Below are 21,068 nucleotides of genomic sequence, written 5' to 3'. Positions count from 1 at the left end.
TATCTGATTTAAGTTTCTAAAATTTTTACTTCAGAAAAATCATGTACTATCACATAAGGAATTTGGAGAAAAAAATCATAAAGATAGAAGATTAATTTTTGTTTCTAACTCTGGCCTCTTTTTCTCTTTTTTTTTTTCGAAAACAGAGTCTCTACAAGGAAGATAACGGACTGTAAAATTCTATAAAGCAAAGCTACACATCACTTGACACGAAACACCATCTTGGTTACATAATGAAGGTGATCAACAAATGTTTGTTGAAATATAAACTCTCTAGGCATTTATGTTAGATGGAGGCTGGATTATTTCTTTTGTGGCCAAAAAACCCCACTATTTAGCTTCAAAAAATTTGCAAGTAGTATATTGTTAGTACAAGTCATCCTTTTTACTAAACTGATTACAAGACTACAGTTAAAGTATATGCAGGCCACAGTTTATAGATTCTAGTCCTGATGTTTTTTCCAGTTATTTTGAACTTAGAAACCAGCTTTACCTTCAAAATATATTAAGAATCTGACCACTTCTCACCATCTCTACTACTGCTATTCTGATTGAATTCTTTCAGCTGTTTTGTTGCAGTTGCTTCCCAAATGATTTCCTTACTTTCCCTTTTCCCTCTCCACCTGCATTCAGTCTGTTCTCAAAATAGCAGCCAGAATGATCCTATAAACATGTTAAATTCTATGCCTTATCTGCTGAAAACCTTCCAGTAGCCCCGGTTAGCTTTCAGACCTCATCTCCTTTTCCCACTAGTTCAGTCCAGCCACATTTGCCACCTCCTCAGTCACACCAGGTGGACTCCTTTGCACTAGTTGTTTCCTCTGCTAGGGCCGCTCTTTCCCCACATACATGCATAGTTCTTTCATCTCCTTCTGGTCTTTCCCCAAAGATTACCTCAGTGAAGCCTTTCATGGCCTCTGTATATAAAACTGCAGACACTCCATCATTTCCTTGAACTGTTCCTAACCTCTTTCCCTGCTCTGTTTTTTCTTGGTACTTCAAACTATGTATCATTATTCATTTTACTTATTTTATCTCGTTTTTTTTGTCTGTTCCAGTACACTGTGAGCTCTATAAGGGCAAGGATCTTTGCCTGTTTTGGTCATTGCTGTATTCCCAATGCGTAGAAAATGCCCAGGATGGTAGATAATGTTTGTTGAATGAATGGATCAGTTTCTCTATAGTTTGGTTCCTAGGGTAGCCTACCAACATTTTAAAAATCAATAATAAGGCCGGGCACGGTGGCTCATGCCTGTAATCCCAGCCCTTTGGGAGGCTGAGGTGGGTGGATCACAAGATCAGGAGTTCAAGACCAGCTTGGCTATGATGGTGAAACTCCGTCTCTACTAAAAAAAAAAAAAAAAAAAAGATTAGCTGGACGTGGTGGCAGGCACCTGTAATCCCAGCCACTCGGGAGGCTGAGGCAGAGAATTGCTTGAACCAGGAGGTGGGGGTTGCAGTAAGCAGAGATCAAGCCACTGCACTTCTGCCTGGGTGACAGAGCGAGGCTCGTCTCAAAAATAAATAAATAAATAATAAAACAAAGATCAATAATAGTCATAGGAGCCTGGGCTATCAATTTTAGGTCTAGAGAGCCATATTTTCTGTCCACCCCCACCCCAGTGCCCAGCCAAACACACCCCTCCTTATGCCCTTCTCTTGAAGCAGCAAGCCTTATGTTTAGACCCTAATTGCCTCTCCCTACCCCAACCCTCCCCTAAAACCTAAGTACTTAATTACTCCCAAATTGCCTCTTCTCTCTCCTCATCTTTTTCCCTCTCATCTCTCATATAAAAACCTATGGTGAAAGAGTTTTTAACTGAATTTCACTTAACTGAACCCCAGTTAACTGCCTGGCAGGATTAGCCAGTGTTCTCATTCCCACTGTAAAACATATTGATTAATGTCCACAGCCCACTGATTGCTTTTAGCTAAACGTTCACAGCTGGTAGACTACTCTCTAGTAAGCCTCTTTTCTTTCCTCCAATTAAATTGTATGCATATCAAAGTCAGTTGTGTTTGTTCCCAAACCTCTTTATACCAGTTCTCTGGCATAATAAAATACATAATTAAAATATTCTAAATATATAATATGGCAATTTTAAAATGAACGAATGTTACATTTTAGAGCGCTTTTAGATTCACAACAAAAATGAGCAGAAAATACAGAGACTTCCTATATATTCCCTGTCCCCGCACACACACAGCCTCCCCAACTATTAATATCCCTGGCACCAGAATGCTACATTTGTTAAAATCAATGAACCTATATTGACACATAATCACCATAGTTTACATAGTGTCCATCTCTCTTGGTGTTGGACAGTCTGTGAGTTTTGACAGATTTATAATGACATGTATCCACCATTGTATCACGTAGAAAGTTTCACTGCCCTAAAAATCCCATGTTCCACCTATTCATCCTACTCCCCTGGCAACCACTAATCTTTTTACTGTCTCCATATTTTTGCTTATCCAGGATGTCAGATAGGTGGATGGATTTACAACATATGGGTTGAGTTTCCCTTATCCAAAATGTCTAGGACCAGAAGTGTTTCAGGCTTCAGATCTTTTCAGATTTATTTTTTATTTATTTATTTATTTATTTATTTTGAGACGGAGTCTCGCTCTGTCGCCCAGGCTGGAGTGCAGTGGCAAGATCTCGGCTCACTGCAAGCTCTGCCTCCAGGGTTCACGCCATTCTCCTGCCTCAGCCTCCCCAAGTAGCTAGGAGTATAGGTGCCCGCCACCACACCTGGCTAATTTTTTGTATTTGCATATTTGCATACACATAATGAGATATGTTGGGGATGAGACCCAAGTCTAAACAGGAAATCCATTTATGTTGTATCCATTTACCTTACACATGACTTGAAGGTAATTTTATAGCAATGATTTTATTAATTTTGTGTATGAAACAAAGTTTGTATACATTGAATGAGAAAGCAAAGGTGTCACTCAGCCACCCACATGTACAGTCTGTGATTATTTGGCATCACCATTATTCCTGATTCTGAATTCATGTGCTACCAATAAGCAAATCATTTTCTTACATTTATTTGCACATAAGTACTTAACAGTAAAAAATGTGACATGCCATTAATACAGTCAAAAAATAATGTGTTCGGGGTAAACAGTACAGTAGCATCACCAGTGCACCTGTGCCAGCTGTTAACAACAAACAATGGCAAGTTGAATAAACTAAGTATCGTGTGCCAGTGTTTTTATTGTGACCCATTACGTGAAGTCCCATGTGGAATTTTTGTATTTTGTATTTTCATACAATGAAGGAGAGCTCTTGTTCTACATCCTTGCCAGCATTTGGTGGTATCAGTGTTTGGGATTTAGGGTATTCCAATAGGTGTGTAGTGGTAGCTCATTATTGTATGAATTTCCTCCTGGGTCATCAAGTGGGCACTCAGGAAATTTCAGATTTTGGAGCATTTTGAATTTCTGATTTTCAGATTAGGGATGCTCAATTTATATAGCCTTTTCAGATTGACTTCTTTCACTTAGTGATATGCACTAAGTTTCCTCCATGTCTTTTCATGGCTTCATAACTCATATCTTTTTAGCAGTGAATAATATTCTATTATCTGAATGTATCACAGTTCAGCCACTCACCTACTGAAGGACATCTTGGTTATGCCCAAGTTTTGGCAATTATGAATAAAGCTACTGTAAACATCTGTGTGCAGGTTTTTGTGTGGACATAAGTTTTCCATTCATTTGGGTAAATATTAAGGTAAGAAGTGCAATTGCTGGATTGTATGGCAAGAGTATGTTTAATTTTGTAAAAAACTGCCTGTCTTGTGAGCCGAGATTGAGCCACTGCACTCCAGCCTGGGCGACAGAGCGAGACTCCGTCTCAAAAAAAGAAAAAAAAAAAAAAAAAAAAAAAACTGCCTGTCTTTTGAAATGTCTGTACTATTTTGTATCCCCACATAATGAAGGAGAGTTCCTGTTGCTCCACATTATTGTCAGCATTTAGTGGTGTCAGTGTTTGGGATTTTGGCCATTCTAATAGGTTTGTAGTGGTAGCTCATTATTGTTTTAATTTGCAGTTATAGTTGGCCCTGTGTATCCTTGAGTTCTGCATCCACAAATTCAGTCAATTTGGGGTGGAAAATACAGTATTCAAGAGACACAGAACCTGTGGATACAGGGCCGACTTTTTGTAGTCATAGGTTCTGCAGGGCCAGTTGTGGGCATCTACAAATTTTGAGCTCACAGTGTACTGGAACAGACAAAAAACAAGATAAAATAAGTAAAATGAATAATGATACATAGTTTGAAGTACCAAGAAAAAACAAAGCAGGGAAAGAGGTTAGGAACAGTTCAAGGAAAGGGGGTATCTGCAATTTTATATACAGAGGCCATGAAAGGCTTCACTGAACAAAATTGATGTTAAAGATTCAATACTTAGACATGAATATCTAACATGAATGGAAAGTTGAAAATTCCAATACAGAATATACATCAGTCAGCCATGTTCACTAAAGTAGACATGAACACTGACTCCATTGTTTGAAGATAGTCTCACTCCTTACAAATAATAAAGGAGAATGCATATATGAGGAAACATTTAGAGAATGTATTGAATGTCCACCCGTTTCAGAGTTAATCCATTTAAAAGATACATAATCTGCAAAAGTGCCTGCTTGAGCAATAATTAAATACTAATTGAATGAGGAGCCTCCTTCAGTTGAGGGGTAAGGTGTGGCTTTAGGCAAAATCTGGCCACAATATTATGATGAAGCTGTGAAATACATAATTGTATTTGTTCCTCAAACGTATATTTAACAAATGCCCATGATATGCTCAAAACCAGGCTGGGGGAAATTTAAAGGTAAACAAGGCACTGTTTATAACCTAACAAAACATGTAACTAAGGGTTAGAAAAGACAAGTGTAGTACAGTGAGTCAAGTATTATTATGGGTGTTTAGTACAGAATGCTCTGGTAGTACATAAAAGGGGCATCTGATTCATTCTTGATTGATCCAAGAACACATGCTGAAAGAAGACACATCTAAGGTGAGATGTGAAGGATAAGAAAGTATAATTGGCCAGACAAGAGAGACTGGGGTACTAGGAAGTATTCTAACCAAAGACAACAAATGGCCGTTGCAAAGATGTAGAGGTCAGAGAATATGGTGCATTTTCTCAGAATGAATCAAAGACATAAATGTTAAGAGCTAAAATTATAAAGCTCTTAGAAGAACTCATAAGGGTAAATCTTCACAACCTTTGATTAGGCAGTAGTTTCTTAAATGTGACACCTAAAGCACGAGCAACCAAAGAAAAAAAAATAGATAATTTGTACTTTAAAGTTAAAAACGTTTGTACTTCAAAGACCACTATCAAAGTGAAAAGACAACCCAGAGAATGGGAGAAAAATATTTGAAAATAGTACATCTGATAAGTGTCTAGTATCTTCAATATAAAAAGAACTCTTGCAATTTTGCAATAACAATACAGTTTTAACCCAATTTTAAAAATGAGCAAAGGAGGCCGAGTGTGGTGGCTTACGCCTGTAATCTCAACACTTTGGGAGACTGAGGTGGGTGGATCTCTTGAGACCAGGAGTTTGAGACCAGCATGGCCAACATGGCGAAGAAACCCTGTCTCTACTAAAAATAAAAAATTAGCTGGGCATGGTGGTGCATACCTGTAATCCCAGCTACTACTTGGGAGGCTGAAGCACAAGAATCGCTTGAACCCAGGAGATAGAGGTTGCAGTGAGCCAAGATCACACCAGTGCACTCCAGCATGGACAATAGAATGAGACTCTATCTAAAAAAAAAAACAATTTGAATAGTTTGAATAGACATCTCCAAAACAGTATACAATGACAATATCATAAGAAAATGTTAACATCTTATAATAGAAGTGTGCTGAGGATATGGAGAAATTGGAACCCTAATACGTTACTAGTGTGAATGTAAAATGGTAGAGGTGCTTTGAAAAACAGTTTGATTTTTCCTCAAAATATTAAACATGGTGGTGCCAGATGTTCCAGCAGCTCCACTCCTAGGTATATGCCCAAGAGAATTGAAAACATGTCCACACAAAAATTTATACACAAATGTTCATAAGCAGCAGCATTCATAATAGCCAAAAAGTAGAAACAACCCAAGTCTATCAACTGATATGTGGATCAACAAAATGTGCAATAGCCATCCAGTATAATATTATTCAGCCATAAAGCGGAATGAAATTCTGATACACGCCACAATGTGAACCTTGAAAACTTTCTGCTAAGTGAGAGTAGCCAAACACAAAAGGCCACATATTGTATGATTCTATTTATATGAAATATCAGAATAGGTACATTTATAAAGACAAAGTAGGCAGGCATGATGGCTCATGCCTATAATCCCAACACTTCGGGAGGCTGAGGCAGGAGGATTGCTTGAGGCCAGGAATTCAAGACAGCCTGGGCAATATAGCGAAACCCTCTCTCTACAAAAAAAAATTAAAAATTAGCCAGGCGTGGTCTTAGCTACTCAGGAGGCTGAGGCAGAGAAATCACTTGAGACAAGCAGTTTGAGGCATCAGTGAGCTATGATTGTGCCACTGCACTCCAGCCTGGGTGACGGAGCAGGACCCTGTCTCTTAAAAAAAAACAAAACAGAAAGTAGATTAGTGGTTGCCCAGGCCTAGGAGGACTAGCAGGAAGGGAGAATGGGGATTGTTTGAATGGGGATTGTTTGCTAAAGGATGTTGTGTTTCTTTTTGGGGTGATGAAAATGTTCTAAAATTGGTTAGGGTGTTGGTTGCACAACCTTGTAAATATATTAAAAACCACTGAGTTGTATGTAGTAAAGGGGTGAACTTTATGGTATATCAATTATATCTTCCAAAAAAAGCAACTTGGTATGCTTTTTGGCGTGAGTTGGGGTTGAGGAATGTGAAAAGATAATGCTGACTGAGTTGGAGGATTTGGGTGAGTTTGGTTGAAAAACTTTGACGGAGATAATATGGCAGTTGGGAAATATCCTAAGAACGTACAAAGTGATTACTAAGAGCACAGAGGGCCCAGTTGTGATTGGATACCATACATTTATAGTTAACACTCTTTATTTTGTCATTTTTTTTCTCCACCATCTTGAGCCAAAACTCAGAGTTGATCTACTTCTAGTGTATAGGAAGATGTAGTGCAAGGGAACTGAGTGTTGGCAAAAGAACATTTGCAATGTAGCCGTCGAATCTAAGCTGGACAGAGAAGGGAAAATCAAGGGCCAATGAATAGAGGTTTGTATGGTTCAAGGTGAGTTGTAACAGGAGAATTAAGAGAGCTGAAATGATAGGAGATGGTGGTAAGAGATTTTTGGGTATGAGGTTGATATAACCAAGGAAGCTGATGTTTTAAAGGAACCAAAGGTTTTGCATAAAGGCTGTAGTATGGAAAATGAGATGGGCAGAACCCACCTCTCAATTATGAGGTGTGTGGTTGGAGAGGGAGTGGTGGGAAGGAATATGCTGCATCTCTATGAAGAGACTTAGGGAAGTGGGGTTAGCATGTGTAAAGTAAGAAAAGGGCACTTGAAAAGAGCCAACCCGAGAAACCAGAAGTACAAATATGCTTCCAGCACTGTCCAACACATATGGAATAACATAGTCACATTGGTGTGATCATCCCTATTATTGGGAAAGATTACTAGAGCAATCTTAGTTGAGGAACATTTCTTAAGTTCCACCTAATTTCCTTTGTTCTGGCCATATATCGACCACAGCAATGTTCTGATTATGATCTGGCCTACTAGATGACTACAGAGAGAAAATGTGTTCACTAGTCATTAAGTATCTAGTAAGCTTAATATAATTCTCATTACAATCTTTATAATCATTAAAATATTTTAAATTGGCACTCTTTTATATATCAGTTTTTTTTCAGTGAGTGGTTAGTGTTAGAGGGAATTTTGGGATTTCCAAAGCTCAGGTCCAGACCTTGGTTCAAAGGGTTCTAAGTGGCAAAGTAATACCATTTTTGTGAGGCTTCCTGGTAGAAGCCTTCACTGGATAAGTCCCCTCTACTAGGAAACATCTGCGTGATAGACCTGTTTATATAAAGTGCAGTGAAGAGCCAAACTTGTATACTGCTTTGCCTTTGAACAGATTTCTCTTCTTTCCCCATTTAGAGCAGCATTCATTACATTTCTTAAGTGCTTTGCATAAAATTTCGAAGTTCAGTGTGACCCCTGTACTGGGATATCATCAGGCACAGATGCTACATGTGAAGGGCTTTTGGCAATCAGTGGCTTGGTAGCCATGATTCCTTTTGAATCACTCCCTCATGGACCATATGAAATACATTCTCCCAGGATCCCAGACATATTCTTGGGAATCACTGTATTTTCCGACTTACTGGACTAGTTTAGAGGCCTCTGGGTTTCACTGCACTTTTCTTCATTTCCTTCTTTTGTTGATCTTGGCCCTTTAACCTTCCACCCACTTTATTACTCATTTCTTAGGGACCTGACTACTCAGTAACACTGAGAAAATATATCTGAAACCATATGGGTTTGAATACAACAAACTTAAGAGAGGGGAAATAAAAAAGGAAAAAATGTGTGTTCTCTGAACTTCCTTTGTTTATATGATCTGTTTATATGTTGTTAGGGTTATGTTATCCAGCTGCCTCCCCACGTTTCAGAAATGACTAAAGATATCTGGAAAACACTCTAACAGGGTCATGTTGGCATAGTGAATGAAAAGACACTTCATTTGTCCCTCACCAGATAATATATCTTCTTTTGAGGCATGGGAGCAATGCCAGGAGCTTTAAATGCTGAATCTCAAGGTTCTTGAAAGGCCACTGACTTCTAGGGATACTTTAGAAAGAAGCCAGTCAATGCCAGGTGCGGTGGCTCACACCTGTAATCCTAACACTTTGGTAGGCCGAAGCGGGCGGATCACTTGAGGCTAGGAGTTCAAGACCAACCTGGCCAACATGGTGATACCCCATCTGTACTAAAAATACAAAAATTAGCCAGTGTGGTGGCACCTACCTGTAATCCCAGCAACTTGGGAGACTGAAGCACAAGAATCACCTGAACCTGGGAGGCATGGGCAACAGAGCGAGACTGTCAAAAAAAAAAAGAAAGAAGCCTGTCAAGTGAGTTCTTTAAGGTATATCCCTGGCCATTTGAATGTTTGCTTACTATGGTTAGTCTGTATATGGTATCTAACAGATAGTATAGTTTTCTTTTGGTAAAATGAACATTGACATTGGTGTGAGGTGATGTTAGCAGCCCAGGCTTTAATCTGGCCTTTGTATAATGTGAATTAAAACTTAAGTACACTTGAGTCAGGGTTATTCAGTAAAACATGTAGAATGGAATTTTGTGGTATTTATTAGAGCTATTCCACTTGTAAACACCTTATCTTGAAGGAACTGAAAAGAGGTAGCAGTTCCTGCAGTAGAATAAAGTGCTTATGCTGGTTGAGTGAGAAGTTCCTCTCTACCTTGCATGCTCTACCCACTGTAATGGGTAATATTTGTACAGAGATGTGTTTTTCCCATCAAGCTGTTTATGGAACTTGGCCTGCCAAATAATAAACTTAGAAGTGAGAATAAGTAAGAATAAGGAATAAAACATCAGTGTTATCTTTTGGAAATAAATCACTCCATTGAACATGGAGAATGTGGTCTTCATGTCATCGGCATTTTCTTCATATTTCCGCCTCAGTGGAGTGATCCTGGCTCTGCTTTGCTGCTGTGCTTTCCTTTTAATTGCTGTTTCACTAGGTCTCCTTAGCAGCAGCAGCACCTGAAATAACTCCTGAGGAAGCTCCTAAGTGAATTCTTGTAATTTGCTTCTCAATTCTCCCAGTTGATTGAGGCACTCTTTTTCTTGAGTGCTTTGCAGTTCTATGTAAGTGGCTGATGTTTGGGGTCACTGCTGAATGTTTTGTCTGAATATCCCTTTCATGATGAAGGGAAGACTGCTGCTTTTAACTACATGGGGTGACGCCCTTTGTGGTAAGCCCTGAAAGGCAAAAATCGTTTTTCATAGTGATATGCCAAATGAAATTATTCTCTTTGTCACTTTGTCCTTTTGTCCTTTCAGTCTGATAACCTCAGTTCTTGTGATTTGTTTGTTTTCTTCAATTAAGCTTAGTTGTTTCCTGTACCCAGGTGCATGCTATTTCTGCTCTTGGTTATGATGGTGTGTGGAGCATATTTCTGACCTGGAAGTGTGGTTTCTTTGACTCAGAGCCACATCAGCATGCCTTCCATCCTTTACTTCCTTTGCATTATTTCCTTTTGGAGGGCTTAGTTTGCCACCATTTAATCTACAGATGATTCATCTGGGACTGAGAACTGGTAATGCTGTAATAACAATACCTTTCTTTATATAATACTCAATGCACTTACTACCTTAGACTTTCTCTGTTTATGAAGCACTTTCCTTTTAATCTCTCACAACAACCCTTTGGGTTAAGTCAGCAATTTTGTCTAAGATGGTGAAATTGTAGCTCAAAGAGCTTAAATAGCTTGCTCAGAGTGGCAATGCTTCTGAGTTACCCTGCTTAACAATTTCTACAGGAAATGAATACTTTTGAAGATACTCTGGATAAATAAAAAGGAATTTTCCAAACCACATCCCATTTGTTAAAACCTAACTTGTTTTCAGTCTGGTCAGTTGATAAGATGAAGGTTAAAAGACCCATTTACCATACAGTTTACATTGATGTGTCCAAGTCAAGAAAATAAATATTTAGGTCAGTTTTTATTCTGTTGCTTATATGATAAAGTTCAAGAAGGCTGGCTCTTAAATTAGTGGAACTTGAAATGGAAGTAATTAAGCCATTAATTTTTTTTTATTATTCTCTTTTCCTTTCAGAGAGATGGAAAACTTGATGACTAGCTCCACCCTACCGCCCCTTTTTGCAGATGAAGATGGTTCCAAGGAGAGTAATGATCTGGCTACCACTGGGTAAGCAGCTGCTTTAGGACACTGGACTTCTCCATAGGCCTCAAAACAAAGCTTCTAACAAAGGAAGAGGTCCTAAAGAGGCAGTTTTATATCATAAGAATAGAGGGTGCATTTGTTTCACTTTGCAAAGAGAGTCACAGCCATCATAAACCACTTTGTAATCTACATTCAATTATCTTTTGCAGTGCTCTCATTTTTGTGAACTGGTACAACAATATGTGGAATCTAGCAAACACTGGTGACTCCAGTTAAGAAAATTATATAGTCACCATTAAGGAAATACTTGCCACAGAGCTAGCTCTAAAAAACGAATGCATTTTCTGTTCAAATTACCACAGATATTAAAATAGTTTTTTCCCAAAGATCAGATTTTTTAATGTGGTTCTTTATTCAAGATGCATAGTAACTTTAGCTGACTTCCGTTCCTTTCCCCATCCCACCCCCTTCTCCTTTCTTTGGGATCTTTTGACAAATATGTAAAGAGATATAGAAAAGGGTTAATAACAGTAGTCCACCTCTTCCCTTGAAAATCTCTGTTTCACTTGAATTTTTATCTTTTCTAGATGTTTAGAAGTTATTTGGCAAAGAGAAAATGTGTTCACTAATAGACTGAAGTGCTAGCTAATCCCTAAGATGAATTATTTTAATATTCTTTAGAGCTCTTTAAAAAATAGGCTATACTTTGTAATTCTGTTTCCTTCCCTCACATTTATGTCTCACCTCGTTGATATCCGCCTTTGACCTCACTACTCAGATGAAAGTGTTCTCCAAGACTTTCTAAAGGCTGCTTAGTTACTATATTCATTCAATAAAAACTTTCTGAGTATCTACTATGTGCCATTGCTCCAGGCATTAGATAGAAAGCATTGATCAAAACAGATAAAAATCATAGGCCCTTTAAAGTTCAAATTCTACTTGTTGAGTCAGACAATAAACAGGATAAATAAGTAAAACGCATACTATGTTGATAAGAACTATAGTTTAAAAAAAGAAAAAAGTGGAGAAAAGGGATAGGAAGGGTTTGGGGATGCAGTTTTAGACAGGATGGGCCAGAAAGTGTTTAATGAGAAAGTGACTTGAATAAAGACCTGAAGGAAATAAGGCAACTAGCATGCAGTTTTCTGGGGAAGATTATCCTAGGCAGAGGGAGCAGTAGGTGCAAAAGCCCTGAGGCAGGAGAGATTCCATCTTATTGAAATAGCCAGGAGGCCAGTGTGACTAGAGCAGCATATAGCAGCAGGAGAGGCAGTAGAGGACTACATCAGTCGTCCTCAAACATACGAATTGCCAGGAGAGCTGATGAAAATGCAGATTCTGATTTAGGAAATCTGAGGACCAGAGATTCTCCATTTCTAACAAGCTCCCAGAGAATGCCAGTTCTGCTGGTATGAGGCCCATACTTTGGGTAAGAAGAGACTAGATCATAGGTATCAAAATATTTAGAGATCAAAATAAACCCTTTAACTTTTACTCTGAAGTGGGATAACATTGGAGGGTTTCGTGCAGAATTATATGATCTGACTTACAGTTTTATAAGATCCCTCTGACTGTTGTATTGAGAATAGAGTGAAGGGAGCAGGGGCTGGAACAAGGAGACCAGTCAGGGAGGCTCTTAAAATAATTCGGGAGACAGATCAGAGCCTGAAGAACCATCATCTGGTGACTTTCACAAGAGTGTTTTTGGTGGAAATAGTGGGGGCAAAAACCTCATTGGAGTGTGTTTCAAAGATAATGGGAATGAGGGGTAGTGAGAAGTATAGAATTCTAGATATATTTTGAAGGTATACTTAACAGAATTTGCCTGAAAGAAAGGATGAGCAATGTAAGAAGGGAGAAAAAAGCAGTCAAAGGCAACTCAAAAGTTTTGGCTAAAGCAACTGGAGGGATGGAGTTGCCATTAGCTTAGATGGGGAAACCCGAACAAGTGTGGGAGGGAATTGTAGGAGCTCAGTTTTGGAAATTTTACATTAAAGATGCTTATTAGATATCTAAGTGGGGATGTCAAATAGGCACTTTGATATCAGGTTCTGCTATTAGGGGAAGTCTAGGCGAGACAGAGAAACTTGGGACTTATCAGCATATAACATTCAAAGCCATGAGACTGAATGAGATCACCAAAGAAATGAGCACTCTGTAGATGGAAGAAAGAAGAGCTCTAAAGCCTGACCTCTGGGATACTCCAGCATTTAAAAGTCAGACAGAGGCCGGGTGCAGTGGCTCACAACCTGTAATCCTAGCACTTTGGTAGACTGAGGTGGGTGGATCACTTGAGGTCAGGAGTTTGAGACCAGCCTGGCCAACATGGTGAAACCCTGTCTCTACTAAAAATACAAAAATCAGCCAGATGTGGTGGCACGTGCCTGTAATCTCAACTGCTCGGGAGGTTGAGGCAGGAAAATTGCTCGAACCAGGTGGCGGAAGTTGCAGTTAGCTGTGATCGTGCCACTGCACTCCAGCCTGGGTGACAGAGCAAGCTCCGTCTCAAAAAAAGAAAAAGAAAAAAAAGTCAGGAAGTATAGGAAGAATCAACAGAGTCTAAAGTGAGTTGCTAGAAAGGTCGCAGAAAAGCCAGAAGAGTGACGGGTCCTAGAACCCAAGTGAAAAAAAAAAAAGTATTTCGAGGGAGGGGAAAAGATCAACTGTGTCAGATGCTTCTGGTACATCAGGTAAGATGGGGGCTGAGAAATGACACTGGATTTAGCATGGTTGTCATTGGTGGCTTTGACAAGAGTTATAAGCATATATCTCCTTTGAAGTGGGCTTAAGGGAGAAGAAGTCAATGAGTATAAACAAGATATTTCCAGGGGTTGTGCTATAAAGGAAAGGAGAAAAATTGGGAACTTAACTGGAAGTGGGATGGAGTTTTTTTTCTTTTCATTTTGTTTTGTGTTAAGAGAATTAATATCATATGTATATGCTGATTAGACTGATCCTGTAGAGAGAAAAGAATTGGTATTGCCAGAAAGGACAGAATTGCTGAAAATCTGCCCCTGAGTAGGCAAGAGGGTGTGAGATCAAGGGTGCAAATAGAAGGGTTGTTGGCTTTAGCTAGGAACATGGATAATTTATTCATGGTAACAAAAGATCCCCCTTTTTTCCAGTCTTCATCCAACTTGTCATCAAGAAGGCATGTGATGCCTTTGGCCATTCCTGTCCACTTAAGTCAGGGATTTATGGGATTGTGAATTCCCAAGTGATTCCTGTCCACTTAAGTCAGGGATTCATAGGATTGCTACTCTTTCCCAAACCTAGTTCTCATGTTTTACCAAAGTAAGAATTTACAAGAATTAGTAACTTAAAAATTGATGGCACAGTTGAAATGAAAATGACAGTGAAAGAACAAGTTGCCTAACACATCTAAAATGATTGAAATATTTGGAAAACAGCACTGCAGAGATCAAACTGGATCTCAGTGGTACCTCTTTTCAGAGAAAATGGTTGGCATTGATTTCATAGCTTCTTTTACTTACTCTTTTTTAAAGGACCTCAAAAATGTAGGAACTTCCTGCTAAAATCATCTATTATGTTTCCTAGAAAGGGTCAGAAAAGTTTAATTTCTTTCAGTCCCAGGACAGTCTGCTTCCTGTTTTCATCCATTTCTCGGTCCACTGTAATCTGGAATTTATTCTCATAATTCCACTAAAACTATACTTAACTCAAATTGCCAGTGACCTTCAGGTCTTCAAATTTAGCAGACACTTTTTGGCCTATCTTATTCAACATCTGCAACTTTTTATTTGATTAGCCACTACCTTTCTCAAAAGTCTTCCTGCCTTGGCCTCTGCAATCGTCTTCTCTCCAGTTATCTTAATGCCCTTCTCAGTCTCCTTTCCTAGTTTTTCTACCTTGCTCATACAATGATATTGCTTCAGCTGAGTTCTATCCTGACTTTTCCTTCTTCTCACTGTCTTTCTGGAGAATATCTAGCACTGCCCATTATTTCCATGGGCTAATGCCTCTCGAGTCTATCTTTATGCCCTTTTGTTCCACTTCTGTTCTCCTGGGGCATGTTTCCAGTTGTCTGTGGTACATTTCTACTTAATTATGCTACGGGTGTTTCAAATTTATCATTTTCTTGTCTGTCTGTCCACACACACACACACACACCCTGTTCTTTTTTTTTTTTTTTTTTTTTGAGACAGGGTCTCGCTCTGTCGCCCAGGCTGGAGTGCAGTGGCTCAATCTCGGCTCACTGCAAGCTCCACCTCCTGGGTTCACACCATTCTCCTGCCTCCGCCTCTCCAAGTAGCTGGGACTACAGGCGCCCGCCACCACGCCCGGCTAATTTTTTGTATTTTTAGTAGAGACGGGGTTTCACTGTGGTCTCGATCTCCTGACCTCGTGATCCGCCCGCCTCGGCCTCCCAAAGTGCTGGGATTACAAGCGTGAGCCACCGCGCCCGGCCCCTGTTCTTACTTTAATATTAAGTACATAACCATCAATTGGAAGCCTCAGAATTATCTTTGACTCTTCTTTTCTTTCACTATTAAAGTCAATCAGTCATTAAGTTCTCTCCATTCTGCCTCTTTTTTCTTTTTCTTTTTCTTTTTTTTTTTTTTTTTTTGACACTGAGTCTTACTCTGTCACCCAGGCTGGAGTGCAGTGGCACAATCTTGGTTCACTGCAACCTCCCCTTCCCAGGTTCAAGTGGTTCTCCTGCCTCAGCCTCCTGAGTAGCTAGGATTACAGACACTGCCATCATGCCCAGCTAATTTTTTTATTTTTAGTAGAGACAGGGTTTCACCATGTTGGCCAGGCTGGTTTTGAACTCCTGACCTCAAGTGATCCACCTGCCTTGGCCTCCCAAAGTGCTGGGATTACAGGCATGAGGCACCACACCTAGCCATTCTGCCTCTCAGGTATCTCTTAGCTGTCCTTCTGCTCAGAATCCTGCGTGCCTTTGTTTCTCACTTAATCTATTACAGTAACCTCTTGATAGTCTCCCTTTCTCCTTTTATACCAAGTTCTTTCTATCTGGAATGGTGGTGTTTACCTTGATGAATACATACTCATGTTTTAGGACCTCCTCTATAAATTCTTTCTTAACATCCCTCCATACATATAAAATTCATCATACCCTCTACCATACCTCTATGGTACTTTTAACAAGCTTTTATTTTAGTACTTATGTTGCATTGTAATTATTCCCTATAACACTATGGGTTGTGCATTCTTTCAGAATAATGACTGAATATTACTGTATTATCCATCTTTCTACAACTCCTCCCTCGATCAAAAACAAAAACAAAAATACTCACTAGCACATGGTGTTACCTTTCCTTCTATTCCTTTGTCCACATGTAATAAGGTAAGTCCATCTAAGACCCTACCATCATCTGTACCTTCTTGTGTTCACTCTTCAGAAGGGTGAGATCTAGTTTGCTAACTCATCTGGAACAGTATAGTGGGAGCAGGAAATAAGTACATCTGTTTGATTTATTAACATGTATACCTGAACTTACTGAACTTGATAGTATTGTTCTTAGATGATCTGATTGTCACTAAGGCTATAATCCAAGAAGAAATGCCAATGAAATGTACCATTAAGAGATTTTTCTTAACACCCTTTAAGAACTCTTTTGTGATAGTTGACAAACTGCCTCTACAACTCCCATTGCTATTCACTTTTTTCATTAATAGTGTTTTCCCTTTACATTGGAGATACATGAAAGGTAGCATGTAAAAGTCAGATTCTACTACATATTCAGAGCTAAAACATGAAGTCTGTGTTGAGAGGAGATCATCTTCTTGGAAGAAGATTATAGTTGTTTTTGGTAGGAGATGTCTTCATGGAACAGACCTGGTTTAATCAAGCACTGAAACTAGTGTTTTTTAAAACACCCTGTAACCCTCTGTGAGTACATTGTTTACATTTATACAGAATATTGGGGGAGTTAATTCAAGGACTGGCATGTGCTTTTGCTGTCAGGGAAATTTATCTAGAACCTTAGTAAATAGGTGGAGTTTTTGTGTTGTTGATACTTCTGCCTATTATTCAGGTTAAATCACCCAGAGGTTCCATACAGTAGTGGCGCCACATCATCCACCAACAATCCAGAATTTGTGGAGGATCTCTCCCAAGGTCAGTTGCTTCAGAGTGAGTCTTCAAATGCAGCAGAAGGCAATGAACAGAGGCATGAAGATGAGGTAAGCTGAAGTATCTCCTTCTGTTCCTATCCTCTGAAACTTCGGAAGAAGCAGTCACAAAGAAGGTGTGTTGATCAAGGTGTTCATCATATGACCTTCTTATATTCTTAGTCTGATACCTGCAAAATTTTCTGTTTTCTATTTCTTGTTTCATACGGAACCATATTAATAATTTTAATGACATAGACAGGTAGACTGTTTTTTCCCTATTCCCTAAGAAATGTATACTTACCTCATATTAGATGTTGAACAAATACTTGTTGAATGAGTGAATGATTTAATCATTAATAAGTAATTAATGAGAAGTGTACACGCCCTTGATCAAGGCTCTGCTCACCAAGCCCTGCTGCATGGAGCCCTATGTGCCCAAAGGATTCATACTACTTACCAAATCCTTCACCCTCCCATAGAGGGTAACTTTCCCTAACTCACACAAAGGCATATGAGCCTGGGCAGTCATGCCCTTTTTGGACTTTCAGTGTTTCTTACAAATAACTGATTACATTGTCAGTGTTTTAAGGCACTCTTTTTTTTTTTCCAGCCAATAAAGAGTGCCACCATTGATTTTTGTCTCTTTTCTTATTTTAAAAAAGCTGGCTGGGCATGGTAGCTCATGCCTGTAATCCTAGCACTTTGGGAGGCCAAGGCAGGTGGATTACCTGAGGTCAGGAGTTCAAGACCAGCCTGGCCAACATGGTGAAACCCCGTCTCTACTAAAAAATACAAAAAATTAGCCAGGTTCAGTGGTGCGTGCCTGTAATTCCAGCTGCTCAGGAGGCTGAAGCAGGAGAATCTCTTAAACCCAGAGGCAGAGGTTGCAGTGAGCCAAGATAGCGCCACTGAACTCCAGCCTGGGCTACAGAGCGAGACTTCGTCTCAAAAAAAAAAAAAGAAAGAAAAAAAAACTCTGATGGTAGTTTCTTTTGCTGTGCAGAAGTTCTTTAGTTTAATGAGATCCCATTTGTCAATTTTGGCTTTTGTTGCCATTGCTTTTGGTGTTTTAGACATGAAGTCCTTGCCCACGCCTATGTCCTGAATGGTATTGCCTAGGTTTTCTTGTAGGATTTTAATGGTTTTAGGTCTAACATTTAAGTCTTTAATCCATCTTGAATTAATTTTTGTATAAGGTGTAAGGAAGGGATCCAGTTTCAGCTTTCTGCATATGGCTAGCCAGTTTTCCCAGCACCATTTATTAAATAGGGAATCCTTTCCCCATTTCTTGTTTTTGTCAGGTTTGTCAAAAATCAGATAGTTGTAGATACGTGGCATCATTTCTGAGGGCTCTGTTCTGTTCCATTGATCTATGTCTCTGTTGTGGTACCAGTACCATGCTGTTTTGGTTACCGTAGCCTTGTAGTATAGTTTGAAGTCAGGTAGCGTGATGCCTCCAGCTTTGTTCTTTTGGCTTAGGATTGACTTGGTGATGCGGGCTCTACCATCATAGTGAACAGGCAACCTACAGAATGGGAGAAAATTTTTGCAACCTACTCATCTGACAAAGGGCTAATATCCAGAATCTACAATGAACTCAAACAAATTTACAAGAAAAAAACAACCCCATCAAAAAGTGGGTGAAGGACATGAACAGACACTTCTCAAAAGAAGACATTTATGCAGCCAAAAAACACATGAAAAAATGCTCATCATCACTGGCCATCAGAGAAATGCAAATCAAAACCACAGTGAGATACCATCTCACACCAGTTAGAATGGCCATCATTAAAAAGTCAGGAAACAACAGGTGCTGGAGAGGATGTGGAGAAATAGGAACACTTTTACACTGTTGGTGGGACTGTAAACTAGTTCAACCATTGTGGAAGTCAGTGTGGCGATTCCTCAGGGATCTAGAACTAGAAATACCATTTGACCCAGCCATCCCATTACTGGGTATATACCCAAAGGACTATAAATCATGCTGCTATAAAGACACATGCACACGTATGTTTGTTGCGGCACTATTCACAATAGCAAAGAGTTGGAACCAACCCAAATGTCCAACAACGATAGACTGGATTAAGAAAATGTGGCACATATACACCATGGAATACTATGCAGCCATAAAAAATGATGAGTTCATATCCTTTGCAGGGACATGGATGAAACTGGAAAACATCATTCTCAGTAAACTATCGCAAGGACAAAAAACCAAACACCGCATGTTCTCACTCATAGGTGGGAATTGAACAATGAGAACTCATGGACACAGGAAGGGGAACATCACACTCTGGGGACTGTTGTGGGGTGGGGGGAGGGGGGAGGGACAGCATTAGGAGATATACCTAATGCTAAATGACGAGTTAATGGGTGCAGCAAAATAGCATGGCACATGGATACATATGTAACAAACCTGCACATTGTGCACATGTACCCTAAAACCTAAAGTATAATAATAAAAAATAAATAAATTAATTAATTAAAAAAAAGAAAAAAACTAATTTTTTTTTATCTATCCTATTGGCATTTTTAAAGATTATAATGAGTGCTTAAAGCTTCTTAAATACCTTAAAAAAAATTTTTTTTTTTTTTTGAGGTGGAGTCTTACTCTGTTGCTCAGGCTGGAGTGCAGTGGCACAATTTCAGCTCACTGCAACCTCTGCCTCCCAGGTTCAAGCTATTCTCCTGCCTCAACTTCCCAAGTGTCTGGGATTACAGGCGCATGCCATCATGCCCAGGCAATTTTGTATTTTCAGTGGAGATAGAGTTTCCCCATGTTGACCAGGCTGGTCTCGAAATTCTTACCTCAAGTGATCTGCCTGCCTTGGCCCTCCAAAGTGCTGGGATTACAGGTGTGAACCACCGTGCCAGCCCACAGTAGCTTTAATGTAACTAGGTTTAAAAAAAGAAAAACGTAGTACCAAATACATAATTTGCCCAGTGGTGAATTATACCATTTTTTATATATTTGGAGAAGTAGAGTACTACAATTAGTAATTAGATATTTTTGTCCTTGTTTATTTATATTTCTCTTGTCTGAAATAAGAATTCTTGTATCCATGAAACATTGACTGATAGGGCTGTGTATATTTGTAAAATTATGAAGTAAAAATGCTATGTACCTTACATCTTATTTAAAGGGCCAAGAAAAAAGGCTGTGGTGAAACATCAGTGGTACCTCAGTCCTTTTCGTTTCTTTAGTTTTTTTCAGAGGTGATTCAATCTTTTGATTTAACTGGTAACTCAACATACAAAGACTTCTGACTATAAAATGTACATCTAGGCTGGATGCAGTGGCTCACACCTATAATCCCAGCACTTTGGGAGGCTGAGGCGAATGGATCACCTGAGGTCAGGAGTTCGAGACCAGCCTGATCAACATGGCAAAACCCCATCTCTACTGAAAATACAAAAATTAGCTGGGTGTGGTGGCGCATGCCTGTAATCCCAGCTACTTGGAAGACTAAGGCAGGAGAATCACTTGAACCTGGGAGGTGGAGGTTGCGGTGAGCTGAGATAGCGCCATTGCACTACAGCCTGGGCGAGAAGAGCAAAACTCTACCTCAAAAAAAAAAAAATTAAAATAAAATATACGTCTAAAGGAACAAATTGTCAAGCCAAAGACCTCGTGTTCATTTCAGATATATTATACTTACTGAAATTTTTCTGAGACTTAGATATTAATTTAATATTCCATATGCTGTCTGCTATGGGAAATAAGCTAGTCTTTGAAAGTTATCAATGAGCAACTCCCATTGTGAGTTATTTTTAATTTCTGCTACAACTTGTTTCTTCTTTTGCCTGGTGCACGTGACACCATCTTACTCTAATCTGACAACATCTGCCTCCCTGCCACAATGCTGCATGTGCTGCTGTATTTCCCATTTGGATACTCTCCTGTCAGGAATCAGGACCTGATAGTTGTCTGTGGGACAGTCATATGCATATGAAGGTCAAAGCTGAGTGATCATGGCACCTCTTATTCTCATACATTGAGATTAGCACAAAAATAGCCCTTTAGTGCAACATTTTGTAGTGTGATA

General features: G+C 39.3%; 1 protein-coding gene across 4 annotated transcripts in view; it reads left to right on the top strand.

Moving 5' to 3' along the window:
• The window catches only part of HMG20A (high mobility group 20A), a 106,463-nt gene that overhangs the window by 27,054 nt on the left and 58,341 nt on the right, over positions 1-21,068 (top strand). For 3 of the 4 annotated variants that reach the window (XR_009209829.1, XM_032175620.2, XM_032175621.2), the window contains exons 2-4: positions 147-239; positions 10,852-10,944; positions 16,944-17,091. Coding sequence is in view for 3 of the 4 variants with exons in the window: in XM_032175620.2 (XP_032031511.1) it covers positions 10,856-10,944; positions 16,944-17,091 (237 nt within the window). In the remaining variant the exon portion in view is untranslated. The remainder of the gene's footprint in view (positions 1-146; positions 240-10,851; positions 10,945-16,943; positions 17,092-21,068) is intronic. The other variant, XM_032175617.2, reaches the window with a different exon arrangement.

Source organism: Hylobates moloch, unplaced genomic scaffold (genome assembly GCF_009828535.3).
Source record: "Hylobates moloch isolate HMO894 unplaced genomic scaffold, HMol_V3 SCAFFOLD_14, whole genome shotgun sequence".
In the NCBI taxonomy this organism is placed as follows: domain Eukaryota; kingdom Metazoa; phylum Chordata; class Mammalia; order Primates; family Hylobatidae; genus Hylobates; species Hylobates moloch.
The sequence above is the reverse complement of the archived record's forward strand: the minus strand, read 5'-3'. Positions and strand labels throughout refer to the sequence as shown.